Source organism: Nipponia nippon, unplaced genomic scaffold (genome assembly GCF_047370975.1).
Source record: "Nipponia nippon isolate SJK-2023a ecotype South Korea unplaced genomic scaffold, ASM4737097v1 scaffold_6, whole genome shotgun sequence".
NCBI classification, from domain to species: domain Eukaryota; kingdom Metazoa; phylum Chordata; class Aves; order Pelecaniformes; family Threskiornithidae; genus Nipponia; species Nipponia nippon.
This window is the reverse complement of record NW_028262380.1, coordinates 47,228,507-47,253,732: the sequence shown is the minus strand read 5'-3', so window position 1 is coordinate 47,253,732 and position 25,226 is coordinate 47,228,507. Positions and strand designations below refer to the sequence as shown.

The 25,226-nt window shown below is 36.6% G+C and overlaps 1 protein-coding gene across 2 annotated transcripts in view; it reads right to left on the bottom strand.

Moving 5' to 3' along the window:
* PDGFC (platelet derived growth factor C) overlaps nucleotides 1-25,226 on the bottom strand; it is a 135,123-nt gene that overhangs the window by 13,548 nt on the left and 96,349 nt on the right. For both annotated transcript variants that reach the window (XM_087736754.1, XM_087736753.1), the window contains one exon: nucleotides 24,284-24,464. In XM_087736754.1, the coding sequence (XP_087592880.1) occupies nucleotides 24,284-24,464 (181 nt within the window). The remainder of the gene's footprint in view (nucleotides 1-24,283; nucleotides 24,465-25,226) is intronic.

The following is a 25,226-nucleotide window of genomic DNA, read 5'->3' as shown; positions in this document are numbered from 1 at the left end:
CCAAGGTACTGACACTACCCTCTTCCAGTTAAAGGAGGGTCAAGAAGTCATGTTGTTAGTTTGCTGTAGCCAGGAGTGAGGACTTTTATGTTTAATAACGCAATCACTGAGTTAAGACTGGAACAACAAAAACAAGTGAGTCAAATACTTGGCATGACAGGACACTTAAAAGTAGTGAATAATATGTCTAAAATAATTCCCTCCTCACAAAAGAAATCTCCATTTTTTTCATTCCTTGTCTTGAAGAAAACATTATCAAGCAGTTTCTGAGTGAAAACCCATTCAGTTGGCACAGTCTGGAGAAACTATTAAACATTGGTATGGTTTGATCAAACTAGAAGGGACTCTGTAGCAAAGAAAACCTCAGAGGAACCTCCCCTCCTCCAAAAACCAACTAGGATCAGTACTTTGAAAGAAATAACATATTTCTTCTAAAGAAATAGCCTTGCAGCTTTTTTTTTATTATTATACAGGAACACTCCAAGTCCTACTTAGATTTAGAGATATGCTCTTGAGACTAATAGTACATGCACATTCTTGTAACACTCACAATAAAGAAAGCCTATTTTCTTCCCTTATAATCACAGGTAGCCCTCCTATTAGCACCATTAGAAGCTATGAGGGAAAGCAGATACCCAGCTCTTTCTGAGTTTGCCCTGAGGACATAGAAGCTTTTTGACATGACAACAGCTCTTTCTTTTCTCCCATAAGTCCATGCAGTAATAACTGTGAAAAGCCTCTAGAAATCCTGACCTACCTGAAAAAAAGCAAAAATTTTTACTTGCTCACATGTATGCAGTACAAAAAAGCTAATCCATTTGTGAAAGTCTGTCACTTGTAAGGACATCTTCTCTATGCAACATTAACCTGCACCACTGCTATGCAAAATGTTAGTCCTGTTCAAGTAGCAACGTAGAAGAAAGTGGAGATGATCAGTAGCTGGGCCTGTGCACCGCCACCTAAGCAGAGAAATCAAGTTCCAGGATCCTCTTCTTGTGCCTCCAGCAAAGGAATGAAAAAAAGAAGGAGCAAAGGCAGATACTCAATTTATACTGTCAAAGCTGGGGAATAAGGCAAGGATGAAGGGGATGTTTACTTCTGGAGATGGAAGCCAGGAAGGCCAGTGCAGCTCCCATCCATTGCAGCACTTATTTCTTTAGCTGAAGTTACTGTCACAGCAGTGAGGATGGTTGCATGAGAGACGACAGGAGCTCCAGGGCTGCTAAGTAGGTAGTCTGGTAAATTAAGCTCCAGTGGCACTGAAGTAAACATGCATCTCGTTCAGCTATCCTCACTTCAGGGACGTAACTTCTGCTGGTCAAATGACATACAGGTAGGGGTACCAACCCTCCTCAATTTAATCAGCTACTGCACATGAGATCCAGAAGGCAGGATGACAGGCCCTTCTTCCCTTACTGAGCCTCCAGCTCTCTGCCTTTCACAGGCTCCCTAAATTTTCTGTTCTTATGTTGTGCTACAAGTGCTTATCAAAAGCTTGTCCAGCCTCTCTTCGTATGCCTGCAAGGTTTTCCTTTTATCTCACTGAGGACCTCATTTGCTGAGTATCCATGTGTGTGCACCAATTTGCATCTTAAAGCCAGACAGAGATGCCTTTCCAAATTCGACATCGGCATTTTTGTTATGGCACTTTGAGCATCGCTTCCCAAATTGTGCATCATTTCTACCCTCCTTTCCATAACCACCAACAGGAGAAAGGTGACAAGGGAAAGTGAATGCGTTTGTGCCTTTCTGTCTTTGCCTGTCACAGGTGTGAATAAAGGAATAAAGATGTGTAAAAGCGGTGTTGGGAGCAGCCTAACACTTCCTCAGGTTAAAGTTTTGAGATAAATTCTATTATTTTTAAAGTTTTAAATATTCCCCCAGACAGAGTTTCTGTGCAGTTCACAGAGAAGGCCTGGAATCCTAATTGTGCTGGAAACAACAGGGGGATGCTCTCAAGGAAATTAGCAGCATGAAAATAGCACAGGATGTCACTAATCATCAGCCTTCGCCTGGCAAATTGCAGCTTTTTGCCTGAAGCCTGTGCACCCTGACACCCTTTGAAATACACAGCATAGGTGTGAGAGGCACTCTTGTGAAGACAAAGACGACAACATATCTAGAGCAAATTCATAAACTCTCAGTGGATGGCATCAATAGCAATAACCTCTGGAAGCCATTTTAAAAAAAAAAAAACTTCAGTCATTTGGTTAATTCTTTCAAAAAATTAGTTATCTATAATCACATATATGTGTGTGTATATATGTATGAGAACATATTTTGCTTTCTCCTGTGATCACATGTATCGGCAATAATCCACGCTACCTCACTTTACAGGCAAAAAGAAGAAAACTAATGCTCACAGTACCGTATTGCATGGAAGACCTTATTGTCAATACGCTTCATCATGGTAGTTGTCGTGTTTTCTATTCCTAAGAAACACATTCACATAGAGAACGATCTTTACTGGATGCAGTTGCATGGAATTATGGATTTTTTCAGTGCATCTGGTAAGTCTCACAGAAGCAGCGCACACAACCTCTTCTGGATTTCATAAGCACTACAAAATTACTAAATTTCTCTCTCCTGTCCTCCACTGAAAGCATTTGTTATTTTACAAAATGATCCAGTGATCCTTGTATTCTTTTGGGCAAGAACTTTCATTCACTGATTTATTCTTTCGGTTAATTAAGAAGAGAAGAAATATAAACAATTCTGCTTGAAAGCTGTGTTGCCAGCACCTCTGGCAACAGCAGAGGTCTCAAACCATGAAGTGTGCAACCCCTGCAAACCCTAGAATCGATAAAGTTTGGAGATCCAGCCTGATAGCTATGAGAGGACTCAAGTTTTGATGTTTTTCTACCTTTGCCATGGGTTTTTACTATATTTGCATACATTAGGAATTTATGGCTGTTGTACTGAATGGTAAGATTGTAAATATCAAACTCAAAGAAATGCAAGACCTCTCATGACTCAGACATACTGTGACTCAGTGGCCAAACACTCAGCCTTATTCTGAAAGCATGTCCTGATGTACAGAGTTGAACAGGGAGCATTTAAAAACAAACACTTAGTCTGTAATGAATCACATCTAATAGTATAGAACAAGCCATGGCATAGACTATCTCCATGGCATAAAATTTCAAAGTTTAATCATTATGTCAGTTTTCATCTAGAGTCCCTTCCTCAAATAACTTGTCTTTTTTGTTGTTTTCAGATTACTGTAGATATGCAAACTGATTTTAGGTATATAATCCCTGGGTTTTGGTTCCTATAAAGTATACCTGTAGCAGAGTAATATCAAAACCATAACTACTTCCAAAACGTTAGTTTTTAGTGAGCACTATCTTCTTGTTTATACATCTCTCTCTTCTAAATGAGGCTTTAACCAAAATTTAGAGAGCTCTCCACCCTTCATACTAGTGTATATATATATATATGCCTGAAGAAAAACTGAGTCTACCTTTTTTATCCTAGTAACAACCACAAAATATTTTGATTTCTGAACTTCAGAGAAACTTGCATTATAACATTCTCAAACCAAACATACGCAATACATTTAAAACTAACTCGATGTTTATTTACCTTATGCATGTGCACATAGAAGGACTATAACTGCAACTTAAAAAAGTTAAAACCCAGTAGATAATTTTCTTTCTTGTATTATTTGAACACTTAATAAAAATATTTAGTCTCATTCAGACCATGGGCAATACTAATATCTACATACACATTTTAAAGAGTCAAAGGGTGTGTGTGTGTTTATACAGACAAAGTACCTGCTGAAAACAACTGAAAATAGACTGGGTACAGGCAAAATGATGTCCCAAAATAATTTACTGAAGTACAGTTTCTCTCACCCCAATCTCATAAAGTCTTTGGAGAAAATTGTGCAATGTGTCTTTTGCTTGCAGTATGGCGCTAAAACAAGCAAAAAACCCGACGTCTAAGAAATCATCATCCCCAAGTCTGATAGCATTTTTTTTATATTCACAGAACTGTCCTAAACAAATTAACAGCTGCAGTGAATCATTTCAACGTGTTGACTACGCGAGGGAATGCGTGTCCTTTACAAGCATTTGCTAAAAGTTTGGTTGAATCACTTGTAGCGGACATCGTCAGCAGTCTTCTGCCTTGACGAACCTCTGTTCAGGACGGTAGGTTAACACACACACTGTACTGCTTCTGATTCCTGGATGCTAAATTTTGAAAACACCAAATATTTTCCTAAATAGTAACTCTGTCCTCCCTATCTTAGCATCTTCCTATCAACTCTTCCTTACTATGCAAATTACTCATCATAGTATTTAAGGACATTTAAAGTTTATCCTCTGCTTATCTATCATCTCTCATTGTTAAAGGCCACCTGCAGTCTCATACCTATTTACAGGGCAGAACTCTGTATTGATTACTTGCTCTTTTCTCCTCATACTGCTCTCACCGAGGAGCTAAAGTAGGACTCTACAGAGACTCTTCTAAAACTACTTCTTCACTCTGTCATTGCTTCATGGCTTTCTGTATATATCCACTATATCTTTTTGTATTTCAACTCTAAGCTCCCGAGGTAACTTGTTTTTTGTTTTGTGCTTGAATTGTGCTTGTGATTAAGGTGGTAGGGTACTTCATGACTGTTTATAACAGTAATATAACACTTTGCACTAAAATATTCTTTCACGGACATCCAAAGATACTTGAATGCATCTATGAGTAGACAGCTGAATAAGAAGTGTTTTTCAAACGCTGGCATAAATAAACCCTTTACCTTCATTTTGTGAATATAAACTTTAATGCAAAAATGTGTAGGGTCAGTAACAGACATGCATAAATATCATTATATAACCTATGAACACTTAATTCTGTTGGATGAATCTGATTATTTCTTCTTTATATATAGTACAGTAGCATTGCAATTGATATATTTTTGCCCATTAAATGATATTTTCTAGAACTTCCTATTCTGACAAATATTGTGTTAGACCTGCAATTCTGTTCTAGAAGGGAAACCTTATAAAGAATTACATACCAAATACTGAGAGAGAGCAAGAAGGAGAATCTCTCTTCTCAGTATTTATAATGAGATCCTAAAAAAATTTTTTACGGTTCAGATCAAAAGTCATATTTAGTGTACAGAAACCCCCGGCTCCAAGACTTAGCTCAGCTTTCGCAGAAAGGGAGAACCAAAAGAATCCCACCACAGATTAACTTCTTTCACTGAAACTCAAGTTCTGTATACACACCTGTTGTAAGCTGAAATGTAGAATAGCTTTTACTTCAGTTATGAGAAGGATTTGCAACAAAACAATCTGAATTATGTTTAAAATGTGAAATTATTATCTAAAAGGAGGAATATCATTGTAATTGGACGAGCAGTAATGCAAGAGCCTCAGTGCACAAACGAGTCAATGCAAAAAGAGATTCCCACAATCAGACGGCAGTGAGCACATGGATATAGTACAATGAATGTTTGCTCAAATCTTATTGCAAATGTTACCGTGATTATTAATCACTTCATTTATATACACCCCCAAAATTTATACAGGAAACACACTTGCATCTGTTACATTTTTGATTTGCAGAAGGATTTTCGTACACAAAGCTCTAGTTCTTACTTGACAGACAGTAGTTTATAAGGAATAAATAGTCAACATAAGTGCAGCTGTTCTGAATAGAAAAAAGTTTTTGTACATTCTTCTACGACAGAGGATGTGGCCAGCCATAATTAAAGGACATCATGTTTGCAGACCTTTTTTTAAATTACTCATTTTACTCAAAATACGTGAATACTTATAAAAAGCTTAACCAAATGGAACAACAGCAAGTGTTTGGAGTCAGGGCATGAACTGCTCTTTAAAATCCCTCTAGGTGTTAGAAATGGGTAGCTGTTGTTAAGAAAATGTTTACTTATCCCAGTAGGTTCACAGGAGGTTCATCAAACATTAAACACTAGGAATGACTGTTTATTACAACTGGAAAGTGTATTTGGCAAGGACGATGAAAATTACTTCTACAGTACATGCAATTTTCATTTCATCCTTCGGTATACATGTTAAATTGCATTCCACAACAGGTTTCTGTTCATTTCATATCACAATAAAAGGAACACACCCAACATTCCTGTACAGCAGACACTGCAAATCAGAGCTTGTCCTGCCCTGAAGGCAGAAAGTCCTTGAACAAAACATTACTTTGCAGGGAAGGAACCTCAGCTCTGTCCTCATGTATCACTTCTTAGTGTCATCAAACATGTTAGAGATTGACCGTATTTTAAGATTTGTGAAGAAAAATATTTTGTATTGTTTGTCACATTTAAATTTGCTTTCTATGTAACATACACATCACAACCCAAAAAGCATGGTAGAGACTAAGGCTACATTGTCCATGTAAAGATTCTCACACCGTTTGAACAAGCTAGACTTAAAATTTGTGAGCTAGCTTTTATAGCTCTGTACTGATAACCATAGCGTTGTCCTGACATACTCTTAACGTTCAGCTGTATCACTTCTACCTACATATGTTCCACTATCTATACCTCTTAATTCCCATCTCATGTTACCTCATTATACTTTCATATATATTATACACACAAGCATTGTATATGTGATTACACAACAACTAAAAGGCAAAACTAATTGGGAAAGGATGCTTAATACAAGAAATTTAAGAAAAACATTCAAAACCCCCTTGGATTTAGGAGTAAAACATTAAAAGCATAAATGCAAAATCGTAAGTACAGAAGTCCTGAAGTGGAATAAACAGAATTACAGGGGACCAAAACCTGAACAGGAGACATTGTGATCCTGTTACGAAAAAGGCAAATCTCATTCAGATATGTTCAGAGCCGCACCATAAAGCTAGACTACTGAGCTGCCAGAGAGGTCTCAGCTGAAATAGCGTGTCCAGATTTATCTCCAGCACTTGTAAGATATAGGCAGAGAGAAAGAGAATATTCAGAGGAAAAGGCAAGACGGAAAGGAAAACATGAACTATGATAAAAGATCGAGTGATACAAGTTTCTTTAATCTAGACAAGACTAGGCTGACAGAAGATGTGATAACAAACATGTAAGAGGGCGTCAGATGATCAGCTGTTCCCTAGTCCATCAATGACAGGAAAGATTTATGTTACGTGTTAGAAAAAAATTTCATACTATGTAAAGCAGTGCAACAGATGATCGGGGAAATCTCTGAAATGTTCATCCCTGAACTTCAGGAACAGTACAAATATCTAGCAGGAATGAGATTGGTCTACCTACTCCCGACTTAGAGCAGGACAATGGCTCAGAAAAGATCCCACTGAGTTCCCTTCCAATCTTGCATTTCTGTGATTGCATTGCACATCATTTATCTGGTAACCTCCCTGTTTCTAGAAAACATGTAAAATTATGCTGAGAGAAATGCTGAATTCTAGAAACAAATTAATTCTAAATCATTCTAAAATCTGCGCCATTGACTAGCTATGCCCCAAACTCTTCTGTATACATAACCAAACTCTAATACACCTTTTTCCTCAGTGATTTGTACGTGCCACCATTTGTATGTTTTAAACCTTTGGATTTATTCTATTAATGCTGTAACAAAAAGCAATAACTGCATACCTGTATACCTAAATATAGAATATTTGGTAGAAAAATATGTGATTTTTTGTTGTTGCATGTCAACCCACAAGCCCTTAACTCACATGAGAATGTGAAAAACTCTAATTTTTTACTTTAATTTAACTACTTTCTCATGAAGAAAAGTAGGGAGTCCCTGGTTTTTAATATAATTTGGTTCCTTAGCAGCAGCAGTAGTTGCTTTGGCAGTATCATTTACAATTTCTTTGAAGCCTCAAAATAGTATGTAATATAACCCATTTAAGAAGATGGTTTTAGCATCAACTGTAAAATAAAAGTAGATGTATTTCTGCCACGCTCTACTTTTTCAATCTCTATGGCCCCTATTTAAAATGGATCCTTCAAAGACGGTTTGAAAGCAGGCTACTTCATTCTATTTCTAGTAGGCTCCCATGAAATCTTGTGCTGCTTACAGCATGAACAAATCTATAAAAATAGAATAGCTTGAATTTTAAGGCACCACTACAACTAACTGCCTCAGCCTGATTCTTGGTGTTATTAAAAAAATCATTGAAACAGTCTAATTGTTTTTATTATAATGCATAAATATATAATGTTTTCCTTTATACACGCAATTTCTTCTCAGCCCTTTCCTTGACACACGTAAAAAAAAAAAAAAAAAAAAAAAAAGAAGAAAAGAAGAAAGATGACACCTTCCAAGCAATAAACCCATAGCAGTATCAAATCCAGTATGTTGTAGAGCAAATCTTATTCTCTTGAAGACTGCTAGTAAATCAAGTGACTTCCATTAAGCCTGGAAGAGCTTTGGTTATAACACTGTCACTGTCCACAGATGTGGCCGAAATTCTCTCTAACTGCTCTGGTCAACTAGATCAAGTCTTTTCATTTATATTTTTTTAAAAATTACATTCATTAGGGCTTGCTAACATAATATGAGTAAGGGTGGCACCCTCTGTAACAGAAATGATGGAAAAACCATGGTGACTTACGTTCTCAACCAGGCCATTAATCTTCCTTGTAATGTTTTAAACAAGTCTATTCAGGCATTGACAATGGCCCCGATCCTGCAAGCAGGACTGCTAGCACTATCACCCTGACATAAAGGGATCTCCCTCTGCGCGCACGCAGCTGCATCTCCCTTCACGTTACTTCTGTTCTTGCACATTCACCATGCTGTAAAGCTACAAAGTCAAAATGTTTATCTGCACAAAAAAAGGAAGTGCCACACGCTAACGCTGCACTAAGCTCATTTACAGGGTACTGTTCTACCTGTCACATTTAAAGAAGGCAAGTATTTTTTTTATTTCAAAGGCATAATTTTAAGAGAGTTGTAAAGCCTGCAGAGGCATTGCTCATTCTATTTCTCACATGTACCCTTTTTATAAAAGGGTTTTTAACACCCAGTTGAAATGAATATTTACTCACCAAAACATACTTTTTTTTCTTGTATGTATACTTCAAATACTTTCTCCCTTAGTCTCTTATTTTTCTGATTCAGGAACACTGAGTGTTTCTGATGATTTCATGTACAATATATGGAACTAATTACAGAACACAGACATCAAAACCTGTGGTTTTCTAAGCTTTAATTAATTGTGGTTTCACAGGCTGCTATTCATTGCAATCTCGGAAGTGGTTAGATGTGGGGTTTATTATCAGTTTAAAATAAAGAGCCAAAGTGTGAGGCATTGGTTCCACCTGAATTTTCCAGCCCATAAAAAATATGATTTTCTGTGAACTGCAGACATTGTTTTCATTCTGTTGAACCCAACATTACACAAAGTTATTTGCTGCATTAACCTAGCAGACTGAAAGATACTGGCTAACCACAAGTTTATCCTTTGATCAAGACAGAAAGTGTGCTTCAAAACCATATGATTGAAAATGCTCATTCGAATGCTTGACAAAGCACTGTTTCACAAATAAGCCAAATAAGAAGATAAATTAAGATGATATTAAAAAGGCATTATTTACAAGAATTGATCACTGAGCATATATCTTAGTATGTTTTTTCCTGGACATGAGGACAGACATTATGATCTGCTGCAGAAAAGGGGAAAAAAGAAGGGGGGGAAAAAAGCAGCTTTGCAAGGAAACACTGGTCAACACCACTCCCTGAAGGGATCTGCGTGGCTACTTCTGATGGGGTTTCTTCCACCTGCCCTGCACAGTGAAGCCCCATGAGATGACCTGTTTGTTTAAATAAGAATAGAAAGCCATTCTGAAGGTTCTCAATATCAAAAATGAAACGTAATTGAGATGCACTGCATAAATTACACTTATGAAGCAATGTCAAACAAGTTGGGTAAATTGACCGTGATGACTGTCATGCTTTGCCGAAGAAAGAGTCAGTCTAGTACTTGGAGAAAATATTTTCTGTTTTTGTAAACAATTATACATTTACGATACCTAATTGCCAAGAAGATAGTGTTATGTTCTTAGTCTTCTTCCACTGTTTACTATTTAATTTGAGGCTGTTTTGCATCTTTCAGATCATCTGTGCAGTCCCACTGGACAAACATGAGGATTTGAATGAACAAATTAGGATGTGTGAGCACAAACCACTTGTGGAATGGGAGGGAGACAAATTGTCATTTCAAGTACATCACCATAAATGTAATGTAATTTGACTAAATTTAGATGAGTAAAAATTCCCTTTGTAAGTTCATATTCCAGTTAAAAAGTCAGAAGAGAACATTTTGCTATTTAACAATTAAGGTTATATTCTCTCCTCAAACAATATATTATTATTAGATATGGGTTACCTTAGCAACTATTATGTGTTGTAAAACAGAATTTGGAGAAACGAGGATGTTTTAGTAAGCAACTAAAATACTGACACCTCTTTTCCTTTTTTCTCCCACTATTCCACTTCTCCCACAGAATATTAAACCAATTTTTTGAGATAAGAATTGAGTGTGATCTCAGAATGATAACATCAATACTGTTTTTAACACAATTACCATCAAAGTTAAGTTCTTCCAGGCAATCTCTACTTCATTGCTGAAACTGGTCCATGGGGTATAATTCACTTAATTAGGAGAATAGAGGAATAGGTAGCAACTGTGAAATAAGATTTCACTGGGCAGCACATTCTTTTCAGTGTAATAAATGCATATAGAGAAACAATTATTTGCCAATTAATTTATCAATATACTTTAAAAAACAATAATCTATTTAAACTTGCATAATGTGACCATTATTTTGATGATGCGGCCATTGTTCTTCAGACTCCAATACCTAATATTTCCTGCTGAAGGCAATGGGAACTGCTTGTTTAAAAAAATCTGTCTGTCATCAGTCACACTGTCTGTATGACAAAGAAGAACTAGAATCAAAACATCCAAAGATTTCAAAAGCCTATAAATTGGAAAGTATAACATTATCTATTATTGCAATTTCAATAGTGTGCTTATCACTATGTGAGTAGAAATAATGAGTATTAAAATTGCATGCAATAATAAATCCAAGTTGATGCGTTGTTAGAATAACCTTAAAATACAATTATTCCCCTGACAAGACCTGCAGGAATACTATTGGTAAACAGAATGATCCAACCATGACAATTTGGGACTATAACTATTGCCAGTTACCCCTCCTCTGGTAAACTGACTATTATTTTCTCTTTCTCCTCTAAACCTCAATACATGGCAGAAAACAGTAAAGAGCTGCCATCCTTTTCCTGCAGCAGAAAATATCAGTGGAAGATACAAGTGCCTTACTGCAAGGAAGCCATGGCCTATGACAGACTGTTAGTGGAGACAGAACACTGTCCGTGACAGACTCAGAGTGGGGTATAAAATATCCACACTGCAAAGTTCACACGCTGTGCCCTGTGCAAGATGTGTTCCTTCCTGGTGCTCTTTGGGGATTCTCTAATTGCTTGATTAGGACATCACTTTTTGTAAGTATTTAATTAAATTGAGGACAGTGTGGAGTCTTTCATAAGTAAGTATACTCCCATACTTTATTAGGGAATTAGATTTAAAGAAAAATTAAGAATGGAAAGTAATGTTTTTTTCTTAAAACTGTGTTATTAAAATGATTTTCCTCTGGTTTCAGATTTTTATGATGACATCACCTTAGTATTTTGCCACTCTTCCAAGTATTAACCACGAAATTTATGCCAACCCCTACCTATAAATTATCCACTGGCATTTTTGTATGGCACTAGCTTTGTAAATTATAACTTTGTATGGTTTGCTGAATGATGTTCCTTAGGCTTGCATAATTGTTTTTAAAATTATCATTAACTTTTTTTAAACAGCCTGCAGAGAAAAGCTGGTTCTGTTCACACTTGGGCAGCTTTTCATTTATTGATTTTCCAAATACCCCTACAATTTGTAAGAGTTTCAGGTAATGAAATATCAAACATTATCATGGACATTTTATGATTTTTTTTTTCTTCTTTAACAGCATGACAAGTCTCTTTTCCAATTCAAAGAAGCACCTTCCCAATGCAGTTTTTAAAAATATTAGATACACTAGTAAGACATACATAGTTCATAGAAAAGGAGGCAATAAATGACAAAATATAAGGAGTGCGTGCTTAAAACAATGGACAGCAACAACAGTCTCAGAAAATAATCACAAAAATCCCTGTAAGTGTACCTATTATCTACATGAAAATCTGCAAAACCCCCTCACTATTTAGTAGCACTGTTGCATACAAACATTAGGTGATAATTTCTCTTCTGTTTAGTCTTAATTCTAAGAAAACGTATAAATAAATCCTTACCTACAGAGAGGTATGTGCTAGTAGCTCGCAAAAGTAAGAGCCGATTTTGCTTTGCTCTTCTTCTGTCACAACATCACCTCAAAGGTGTTCTTAGGCTTTAAATGAAGTAGGAATATAGCGCTGCTCTGCAATACATACCCAGAACAGTTTGGTTTACTATGGCAGAGCAGAAGGCTGCTGCGGGGCTGACAGTTGCTCAAAGACCTGCACTTGTGCTTCACTTCTGTACAGCGGGCCTTGCACAAGGTTCAGGTTCACCTGTCTCTCATGTTTGCAAAATATCGGGCATTCAATCTGATCACCTCTATCACATCAACGATGTGCAGGTTTGTTCCTTAAGTTCTAATATTTTTAGATATGTTTTGTTAGCAAAGTAGTAAATTACTTCCAAATTTTATATTGTCTTTCATCCATGTAAACACCTAGCTGTAAAAGCAACTCAATTTTGGTTTTAATGATGATTGGCAACATAATTGAAAAACCCTCTGACAATTTTTTCATTTGTCTTTCTACTGTTGACTTGACCAAAAATCTTTGATTTTTGGTGAAAAGCTGGGCTGTACTCTCAAGTGTTTTATACCAGCAGTTTCAAAACACTCTGATGAACCTTAATTCTACATTTATGTTGCATCGAAAGATGTACTGCTATTTTAGGCACCTAATTGCGAGGTTTTTTCCTATGTGAAAGGTGCTTACGACTTTCTTAAGCAGAAAGGCAACTAAAAAAAGTAAATACAGTATTTAAAGTTATAGACATTGACAGAACGCAAACAAGAAGAGGTCAACGACAGAATTTACTTTGACTAAAAGACAAGAATTCCAAGCCAAAAAGGCATTATACAGATGACTCAAGAACAGGAAGAATTTTATTATTAACTTTTGATTACCCAGAACACCTCCCACTGAAAAGCCCGAAGACAAATATGCACACACAAGTCAGAAGAGTTCAGAAGATCAGAGTGATTTTCAGAAGATAAGCAAGGGCAACCTTATTAACAGCTTACATATTAAAAGCCTACATATATGTGGCTAAATGTACTGACAGTTATCAAGTCAAAAATGATTTGCCATTTGGCCCTTTCCCCCAAGTAATAGCAATGATGACCGAGTGACTTTGATCATTTGGCTCAACTCAGTCATCTTACTCTCCTCTGGCTCCCTAGTCATTTTGGTCATGTCAGCCAGCAGGGAAATTCAGGGTCAGTTGCAGAGTTAGCAAAATTTGTCTACAAAACAATTTTAGATTTTAGATGTTTTGAAGTTTCAAAAATAGTGACCTTTTTACATTCATATGAAGGAAAACAAGAAAAAGAAAAATACTGAAAATAAAACATTCGAAAATTCAAATTTAAGAAATTGTATTTACTATGCCAACTATTCACAAAACCATTGAAGATACTGATTTCTAACAAAATTACCTTAGCACAGCATCTGTCTTGTTAAAGACAGTCATGCTGTTTAAAGGGTATTTGTCACACTGTTAGAAGAACATTTAGAACAAGAGATGTCTACCAAGAAGCTCTTAAGTTAACTATGTGCTACCAAAAGACACCAGGGCTACATACTGGACAATAAAGCATCATATTGATTTAATTATCTACACCACTACACTGAAATTCCCCTAACCACCTGACAGACTTACTCAGATGAGAGCTGAGAACTGTTGTATGTGGTGTCAGGGTAGAGTTATTATGGAGTTGCCCCAAGGAATCCTTTTGCAACTGAAAGGGAAGGCCTATTAGGAACCACCAACTTCACAATGTCTGTAGGATTACATGCAAAATCTCTTCCAAAGGCTGTGCCATCTGCTTTCACACCTCCACTTTTCAAGTGCCTTTGAACCTGGTCTTTTGTGCACTAAATCACTCCCTTCAATTTGAAGCCCAGCATTTTATTTCTCCTCATAAATGATTCTTATTATTTTTCTTCCTACGATTTATTGCCTAGCTCAAAAGCAGAGCGAAATGAATAGTCAAGCAGCCTGAGCCTTCTGCCTCTGGAGATGCCTTTTGCCAAACAAATTGCCCTCCATTTTCACATGCAAGGTTTTGTTTCTTTCATTTTGGTTTTTAAACAATTACAGTTCTTCAACAACATACACCAGCTCTCAGGAGCAAACATGGAAGCAACCCTCCTGAATTCCTTCTCCACCATGCTAGCCAGAGATAATTGAAAGAACAGATGCAACAGCTTTGTGATTATCTAGACTTTCCCATGAAAGCAAAACTGAAACCTTTTCAACAAAAATTCTGGCTTCTTCAGCCAAACCTTTCATCATCATCATTAAAAAAAAGTTTTGAGTACTTATGAGAAGCTAACAAATGACAGCTCGTAATCCCCATCTGTAACACCAGAGGCCAGGTACTGCAAAGACAAGACAGGTGCAAATTTTGGTATTCCCATAGTGCTTATTATCTATCCCTTTTCAGAAACAAAAGGATTTCTCTTAACACCATTACCAATACCCCACATTAATCTTTCCACAAAGAAAAACTCTTACCCTGAAGCTACTATGCAGTGTTATTACTCTGTCAAGAATTTTTCTCCTGAATTTAAAGAGATGCTTCCACCAGTCTGCGGAGTTAGACTGTGCAGTCATCTACAGAAGCTGCTCCACAGCTGATTTGATCTCAAATGTCTAGAGCTGCACCCAGCATTCCATTTTCTCCATGCAATTCTGCTGTTCCTAAGAGCCCTTCAGATCTGGACCACATGTAAAAAAAATAGAGAAGTTGCACTGAGTAGCTCCGTTCTGTCCCAAGTTCTTTCCTTTCATTCCTGTTTTCATCTTTTCCTACCAGACTTATGGTAAGAAAAATTAGGACAGTATACAACACTCGATAATTAGTTACTGCCTGTTTTGTTGGGGTGAGGCAATGGATAGGACTGTGGCATGACTAAGATATTCATAATAGATAGGGACATGACATGAATGCAGCTAAAATAGCAAAACTGAAAATTACGGTGCTGCCTGAAACCTAATATCAAATGTACATTTGCTTACCTTTTTTTCCACTAGCAAGCATGTCAGACACAACGGCTCAGTATTTGAAAGCACAAAAAATCTAGGACTGTGCCAGTTACACAGGGGATTACTTTGAGAATGGGACAGAGTCACTTTGCTTTGGAATTTGTAGAGAAGCCATCAGCATGCTTTCTCAAAAAGCTGTGAATAACATGTTGATCCTGGAAATTGGAAAAGGGACAGTCAACTAGACAATTATGTAATACTTAAAACATAAAAAATAAAGGTAGCCAAAAAAAGAAAAAAACAACAAGACAGCAGAGCTAAAAGGGACCTGGGAGAACAGGAAGGTGGTGGTGGTTTTTGTTTGGGTTTTTTTGTTTGTTTTTTTGGTTTTTTTTTTTTGTGGGTTTTTTAACCACATATATTAAGTGAAAAGTAGCTTATATAATATTTAGGAAAGGATTAAATAAAAAAAACCCTCACACAACTGAGACGCTGCACTCTTTAGAACAGATATGATCAATAAGATTGAACCATGTTATTTGAACCAAGTTATTTGAACCATGACTACAGAATAATTTTAAAAGACGAAAGGAACATTTAGACATCATTGTGGAATATTTGTGTTGAGGTAGCACCTAACAGCTCCAATTACATGTGGTCAGTGAGTTTACAGTTTAAGAGTGACACATTTTTATATACATCTATATCCCTCTGAAGTAAAGGAGTTGTTTGAAGTTTCTTTTCTCTGAGGTGCCTATACTATCTGATTTTAGCAAAGGAAGTTGTGAAGGCATGAAGTTTACCTGGGTTCAAGGGGTACATGGACAATTATTTGCAAGGAATGTCTGTTACAGATTACTAAATAGACAAAGCACATAGGCTCAGGGAATCCCCCTCTTCTCAGAAAATAGTTGGTAAGTGGAGGAGTACAGGAGGGATGAAGAACCACATCTGCTTGACTTCCTCCTAGTGCTCCCTGCCATCCATTTATGACCACCACTGGTTGCAGGCTCCTGAGCTAGACAACCTTTAGCTTGATTCAACGTGGCCTGACATTTGGGAAACTGAGAAGGCAATTGGAAAGGCTTAGAAACTTGACATTACTGCTAAGTCTGTTGAATAAGAAATTTTCAAATTCACATGCCGATATACATAACACATTAAATGTTTTAATGTGTTAGTACTGACCGATAAAGACTAACCAGCTTGATTTGATCTTCATTCATTTGTAAAGAACTGTTTTAGAAATGAGATTTTGAGAAGGAAGAGAGAACCTCTTTGAAGATCAGTTAAAGGAAAGTTAGTACAAGTAGACAATAACATATTTTAGGCTAATATTCATAGTTGTTACAGAGTGGCAGTATTATTCTTTTGTTACTTTCTTCTGTGTAATTGCTCTGATTACACCTAGTTCAGTCCTTCTTGAGCAAACTTAATGAAAAAACCCAACCAAAAGACTCAAATACTACTTGAAAGAAAAGTTTATCAGTTAGTATAATGGTAGCCATTTAACTAACGTGAGTAAAACACAATATGAAATGTTCTTCAAACTCTGATGTCAAAATGCAATAAAAGACATTTACTTATTTTAAATCTTGAGTTTTGACATTTAACTGTGTTTTACTACAAGGATACACTCTCATAATGAGGACTCCCAGAATATTCTCAGGACTACAATATTAAAATGTAATGGCTGAAAGTTATTTCTATTAGTGATGTGTTCCCTGCTCACTAGCAGGTGTAAACTTCGATGTCTATGAAGTCAAGTTGAATGACAAAAGTAACACCAAAGGTAACTGCTGTGGTAATCCACAAGGCTGGTAACTCACCCCAGTCCACCTTCCCCGTGTACCATGTATTCTCTTCTGTGCATCATTAATGCAGATTGGATTTTCCACATGACTATCTTTCCGGGATTTGTACACATTTTTTTTTTTTCTATTTTCTCATCAGTTGGCAAAATATAGTTCTTTCAGATTGTTCCCAAACAGAAATAATGTTACTTGAGATCCCACATACACCAGCCAGACCACTCCCAGAGTCGTGACATTCCAAGAGGCTTTTGAAATTGTTCAAGACAAGGCAAAAACACTCTTCTATCTTTAACTTCTCTTGTAGACTTTTTGAAAACACACTTTTTGAGCACACAACATTAAAACTTATATATGGAACATTTGTTGCAAAACACTACAATAAAGTAAATGATAGACCATGTAAAAGTAATACTTACTTTCAAATTAAATAAATATGCATACATAAACTTCCAATGAAAATGCTGAGACATACTAAATAAAGTTTCCAAATAATAAAAGAGTCCCTGACAATATAAATATTTATTTCTAAATGGAAGCCTAATAAAAGCCTTTACTAACTTACAGAAATTAAAGAAAAGAAATTGTCTCATGTATTTGAAACAATTTTCCAATGTGTTTTCTAAACTTTCTCACTTTTTAGGGCATTTAAAGAGGTTAAACACTGTTTGCACTGAACCATCCTATGATCTGCTTTCATGTGGGAGAAGAGGGTTAATATGCGATCAAAGACATAATCTGGGGAAAGGAGCAAAAAGGGCTGCCTGTTTTTTCCTGAGAGTTGCAGTACCCCATCTCTTGTTTATGGCAATAATTTCTGCTTGAAACACGTTGCCAGAGTGACCTAACTTGTACATAATGCTGTTGACGACTAAAAGGAGAGCAGTTTTCCTAAGCTCTTCTCCACCTCACGTGTTTTGATTTCCCCTCAATAGTGTCTTTCAAAAATACAATTTTAAGCCTTATGCTTCATAACCAGAATCAGTTACTTTACTTGTTGAACACTCCTGAAAATTTCAGGAAGAAGTTCTACTGAAGTTATTGAATAGAAAAAAAAACAAACCAAAGAATGACTTTTGAAGTGTGGTAACATAATTGCATTTACTTTTGAAATTATTGTTACTTATTTAGAAACAAGAAAATCAGCTGATTTTTTTCTATCTTTTGCCACAGTGAAACAGGGTGGGATATACAATAAACTTCCAAAATGAATGAATTTTAGTCTTAGTCAAATATACAATGAATTTGTAAAAAAAAAAAAAAAAAAAAGTCTGTCCAAGAAAACAGAATTACTTTGTCCTACAAATAGTCAATGAAACAATTTCTGATTCTTTTTAGCCTGAGCCACTGTAAAAAAGAACATCACAGAAAAATACAGAAGAAATGGTATACACTACATTTACTACACGAGAAACTACATTCAAATTTTGGCCAGAGGGAAAGGAACATAGTCCTTCAGAGTACAAAACTTGCTATCATATAAGCATATTCATTCCTTTTAAGAACTAAATGACAACCTATTTAGTTCAAAATGTCTCTCTTCCTTTTAAAGTCTCAGAAAATCCACACTGACATCTCAGGTTGTGAAGGTCAAGGACACACTTCCATGGACTTTTGTGTAGGCCCACAATTTTGCCAGATTCATTTCTAACCCTGTCTGCAAGTCTGCTTCACATACACAGATTTTTAAATTTTTTATGATGTCCATGTGACAGAATGAGACATGGGTCACAGGAAAACAAGATCTTGTAATTTGATTAGGAAATATCCTTCAGAGATTCCTTCTGCTTCAAAGGTTCCCCCCCCCCCCCCCCCCTTGTAGTCCCAGGTATAATAGCCATCCTCAGATTTGTACTTTTTGTAGTTTTTAAATTAACCTGAAGCATGTCACTCCTATCTATGTATTTTGGGGTGTGCTGGTTTTGGCTGGGATAGAGTTAATTTTCTTCATAGTAGCTAGTATGGGGCTGTGTTTAGGATTTGTGACCAAAACAGTGTTGATAACACAGAGATGTTTTCATTACTGCTGAGCAGTGCTTACACAGAGTCAAGGTCTTTTCTGCTTCTCACCCCACCCCACCAGCGAGCAGGCTGGGGGTGCACAAGAAGTTGGGAGGGGACACAGCCCAGACAGCTGATCCCAGCTGACCAAAGCGATATTCCTCACCATGTGACATCATGCTCAGCACATAAAGCTGGGGTAAGAAGAAGGAAGGGGGGGGCTGAGTTATGGCGTTTGTCTTCCCAAGTAACCATTACACGTGATGGAGCCCTGCTTTCCTGGGGATGGCTGAACACCTGCCTGCCGATGGGAAGCAGTGAATGAATTCCTTGTTTTGCTTTGCTTGTGTGTTCAGCTTCTGCTTTACCTGTTAAACTGTCTTTATCTCAACCCACGAGTTTTCTCACTTTTACTCTTCTGATTCTCTCCCCCATCCCACTGGTGGGGAGTGAGCGAGCAGCTGCGTGGTGCTTAGTTGCCGCCTGGGGTTAAACCACAACATGGGGTGATCTTTAATGTTCCATTTAAGAAATTTAAAAGGAATTTGTCTTTAGACCTCGAGCACAAATTTAATGCAATATCTCATCTCCAGGGAAAGAATTAGTCCAAAAACCTCTCTGATTTACAATGAATTTTTGCCACACACAAAAAAAGAACTGAATGATTGAATTTGCATGCTGGAGCATCTTTAGAAGTTTGTTGATTTATTCAGGCTTAGGTTTCACTATACCTAATCAGTGGAAACTCTGAACACAGAAGTTTTGTTTGAGTCCTTCCCATCATATGAAGGATTTTCACAGTCCTTTTTCACTTCATGTGGCATTGCAAAGCGCTAAATAACACTCATACACTCTCCTGCTGCTTCATACCACCTTGGCTTAAACAACCCTGAAATCGTGTTATTTCCAAAATCTTTTGATTACTTCTTAAGAGAGTGTAGAAAAACCTTTGTTTAGGAGATCAAGAATGTCCTTTATGTTTCTGGATGGATTTTCAGTTATTGCAGCCAAAGTTAAGCCTCTCCTGGGCTTTGGTACTGACATGCAAGATACACACCTGATATCTGTGAAATCTGTGGACTTTTGAAAGAAAGGGAACACTAGGTAAGAGCTTTCCTTTCTCTATTACTATGCACTTTTTCTATTAGTATTTAAATTTTCTTTGCCTTTTTCATCAAACAAGCTCAATTAAGAAGGCTCCACAAACAAAATTAACGTGCTCAACCCTAAAAGAGAACAGCTTAGCCGATTTGGATGAAATAAAGGAACAATTATTAGATAGCCCTAAACAGATTATCTGCACAGTATTAAATTTAGTCTTCATTACTGTTAATAGCAAGAGCACTACTAACAGCATCTCTGCATCAAAGGAAAAAAAAAAGCCTCTCTTGGATTGAAATCCAGGTAGCCATACAGGTACTGCACCAAAATCACAAAACACCTGCCAAGCCACTTTTAAACCAGGTCAGTCATTAAGCAGCTGCTTGGGTTTTCCTCTTCATCTTCACTTGCATAGAAGAGGGTTAAGTCTGTTCTTTGCAAAGATCTTTGGCATGATCTTTGATGACAAATGACATGCTACCATATGCCAAAAAAGAAGGGGAATACAGTCACCCCCAGCTTCAACTTTAACTGGAGCTGCTTTGTTCTGAGTGCCCTGAATAATTAATAACTACTTTGGCAATCAGTCATGCATTCCTTAATGGCACCTCAGGCATCAAGTATCCCATTCACCCGCTCCCCAAGTAACAATGGACTTTATTACATCAAGTTTTCTCTGCCAAACTTGTAACTGACATAATTTAAACTAAACAAGTCACTAGGAAGACTGAAGCCCAAACATATATTATAAGAGTTTATAAGGTTTCCCTCAATTGCATGTGGCTACTATATGGATTAGAGCTGTAACTGAGGGCAAGTGAGAAGAAGGGGAAAAGAAATGAAATATGGATTGTTTTTGCAATAAAGTTCTAGGAGGGTTTAGGTGGTATTCTGCTGCCAAAAAACATGACTTTTAATAAATGCATAGCTGAACAGTCAAAATGCAGAACAACCGCTAAGCAGCCCTCAGTGAATAAAGCAGCTCCCCAGTAAGCACAGACTAAGTGACAGGACAGAGCATGAAAGAGCGACTAAGAATAACAGCTGTGCTGAAAGTAGTATAATAATTTTGAAATAACACAAACTACATTTTCTTCGTAAGAACAAGCTTTTTCAACACTTCCTTCCACTTTACGGTATTCCAGACAAAATTAACTTGCAACTATAGAACAGAGGAAAGAAAAGTGGAGTTAGACCAGAATTATAGAAAGTTCTAGATGTACCCAGGGTACACAATTTAAAATGTAAGAAATTCAAATAATTAAACGGTACTTAGCTAGAACCCGAAGAAAAGCTTCATGTTTTTCTCGGGGAGCATGCTGCCTGTATACAGTACGTGTACTGTTTTTATGCGGTGCCTCACAATCCCACGGTAAACCTCTCTAAAAAATGATGTTGCATCTATTGACAGTGGAACTGCTGCGCGTCCTTTTGAGTGACTAAATCTTAGAAGTAAAGTAATCAGATCAATAGTCGTTCTCCCCCTACATATTCATCATGTGAAAAGTTGGTTTGAAATATAATATACAAAGTAAAAATATATATATACGATAAATTACAGCAGATCTAAACAAAGCCATTTCTCTTGCTCTTTAAAAGACCTGAAAATGTGTCCGGTGCCCCTCTCTGTGTGTGGCCTCCAAATACAGAAACAAGCTTGCACTGTTTTATTTCAGTTTTGCTTCATTTCTCCCCAAACAATCTCTCATTGCTAGTCTACCAGGCATCTCCCCCTCCCCCTCTTGTCAAAAAATGAGGGGAAAAAAAAAATTAACTGTTTAGGACCAATTTATTGAAGTGAATCACTAAGCGAATCAGTTATGTCTTTGCAATAATTATTTAAAATTTACACTCATTCCTATAGCTGACATCTTTTTTGCGGGAAGGGGGGCGGGGGGGGCTGTAAGTTTTAGTTTCTCCTGAAATGTTGGATGAGACAGCATTATAGTTTTAAAGAAAAACACATTTTTGGCATCAGTTTTCAGTTCCTTTAGGTACAAGAAGCAGGTCTAATCCTGAAACTCAGCAATATAGATTTCATTTACAATCTGCAGTCTGAAATGTGAAATTGTATTTTGCATGGCTTATTAAGATAGAATTTTGATGAAAAAGATCACAGCCCTTTTAAAGAGAGATTTGGAAATTAATCCTCACCAACCAATAAGCAGTTCTTATACTGCACCTTTTGGGGCTAGTTCTGAATTCCTACGAGATGAAGGGGGCTGCTCTTGCCTGTTACATATGTGAGAGATAACATGCTTGGTTTCTAAAACAGCTTGTATGTATACTTCTTATGGTATATGAGCTTTGTTAATGGAAGAAAATGGGAAACTAAAAAAACAGAGCTGACATCGTAGGATGCATTTTTCTACTGAGTAAGTGATGTAAATATTTTGAAGACTAAAGAATAGTTTTGCAAGTGTTGATAACTTAAATGCTTTAACACCAGTTTTCCCCATAAAATGTCATGGAATAAACTCAGTCCATTTGAATAGCATGACATCAAGATAATTATACATATACTCTGGTATTTTTAGGTGCCTTTGTTTAATCCATTCCACAGAAATTGGATTATACATAAGTCAGATATGTAGCAGGTAGAATGTAATACTAGAGCTGCAACAACAAAATTTGGCATCAGCCCACAAATATATTTAGGGATTTTCTTCTACCATTTGCTAAAAGCAAACGTACTTACTACATTCTGCCCTCAGGTGTATGAAGGTTTCAACCTGGGCATATTTCAAGTTGGTTTGGAGACTGATTGACATTTTATTTAATTTCAAAATTCATCGTTATCAGGTCATACTATTCTACTCACAAAAGGGTCTAACTCACAGAAGAGTCAAATATGTAGATCAAACCTTCAATCACTTTAGAAATAGTTCTTAATTAGGCCTAAATATTTAAAAATACTTAAGAGAAAAACAACAGAAAATAACATGCATATATATGTGCACACACACGCACGCTACTACACTTCACTGACATAATCATCAGTATGCTAAATATGTAGAAGTTTACATATTGTTGAAAAGAGAAGTGAAATTGTTCTTTGCTTCTTCTCGGTAACTGAAGTTTTGCAAACGGGGAGAAGAGGCAAAAATGGCAAAAGCAATAAGCAAGCCAAATGCATTTTGAGTGAAGCGCATGTCAGTGGGGTTACAACATGGATTCTTTCGATCAATTTTTATATTGAGCTTGCAGATATTTTCCACGAACCAAATACCACAGACCACAGGACTACTTAGGAGATTCACAAAGTGAATTATGAGGAATTTAACAAAAATACTCCTTACTCTCTTTAAATATGGAATACCTATTCTAAAACAAGTCAACCCCTGTTCTGCTCCACGCTAATGTTTCAGAACATTATCTCATCCTTAAAAACCTATAAACATCGTTTTGCTATCACAGAGCTTTCATTTGGTGAAAAAAGCTAACAAAAATCTGTTGACAGTGAAAATAGTCACATTTTGGACAATGACTATTGTTTAATACCTGCAATTTACAAGCATTAAGCAACATTCAAGAGAAGTCTAAAGTACAGTTTCCAGCGAAAATGCAGTGGGAAATGAGTATTATGCATTGTCTGCTTTGTCACTATAATAAAACAATCCAGAAGCATAAGAACTTCTCTGTTTTGGAACTAAGTATAATGATTTGGCTGTGTATGTCTAATAGCAGCTGACTAATAAAAATATTAATTTCTTCAATCTTCTTTGTAACTTCCCAATGCTCTTTCAGTGTCACACAGCTGATACTTATGCTGATTTTTCTTCTTCTCAAAGCTAGAAAAAAATTTTTTTTCACAGTACTGTATTAGGAATGCAAACATTTTCTTGAAGTTTCCACACAAACAACCAAGCCCACAACTTCCCAGTCCAAAGCCATCCAAGAAGAACCACAAGAACACTCAGTTAGTTAAAAAACAGAAACAAAATGTCCTATTCTGGAAGACAGATTGCTCATTATTATCATTAAGAAATAAACAGTAATTAATCCTAAGCTATTAAAAGATTCTTTTGAGCTACCACTTCAAAGATTTTGTTTTCTTGAAATGTTCCAATCTGAAACATGTTACTTACTGGCATAAGAAGTGTATAATGGATGCAGAATCCAGGTTCAGAAGGAAAATATTCATCAGACACAAATCTTATTCTGATCTGGTTTCCTTTGGAGATTTGTCTGCTTGGCACACTACTGGAACCACACCAGCGCCCTAAAACAGTGCCATCACTAGGCTCTTCAACTTCTACAAAGTCATACCTGAACAGAAAAGAAAATCAAATGTTTATTTACTGATAAAATTTCTACAAACTTCCTGCTTTAATCAATGATCTGACTCTGCAGTTTGCAACTTCTTTTTTTTTGTTGTTTTTAATGCTAAAAGTATGCTACCAAAGCCAGCTATTTTAAACTTAGCTTCCAAGTTGCTACTGGCTTAAATACATAATAAAATCATGCAGTGAGGTTAAAAAAATAAAAGCAGAGTTAGCATTTTGAAAAGACCCATGAGTATAGTTTTGTTTGCTCCTTTTATGGAAAGCAATTACAACATGTGGGATAGGGCAGAATAAAGTCAGAGAAAAAAAGACTGAAATTGCCTAAGTGTGGTACAGTAACTCATACTGCAATATCACTAACGGTATACTGCGTGTCACCAGTGAAAGTTCAAGGGCTTTTTGGTATGGAAAACTTGCCCTCTTGCAATACCAGTGGTGAATAAGCCCCTGAAGGTTAAGGTGGCTTAGGGAAACTTGGAAGCACATTTATGAGTTTATGCATATCCCAATGAGACATTTGTTGAGCGAAGACCTAGACATACTGTGTGTCAGAAAGAACCCGATATTCTGGTAATATTGACAAGAGAGATATGGGTTGGGAACTTCAAGAGAATGACCCATATTAAGTTTGATTTAGTTTCATCGGTTTTTAATGTGTGGTCTGGGTATCCCTGGGGATCTGTGAACAACTTGAAATAGATCCATGAAAGGTAACTAAGAAACACCAGCCAACTGGCATCAATAA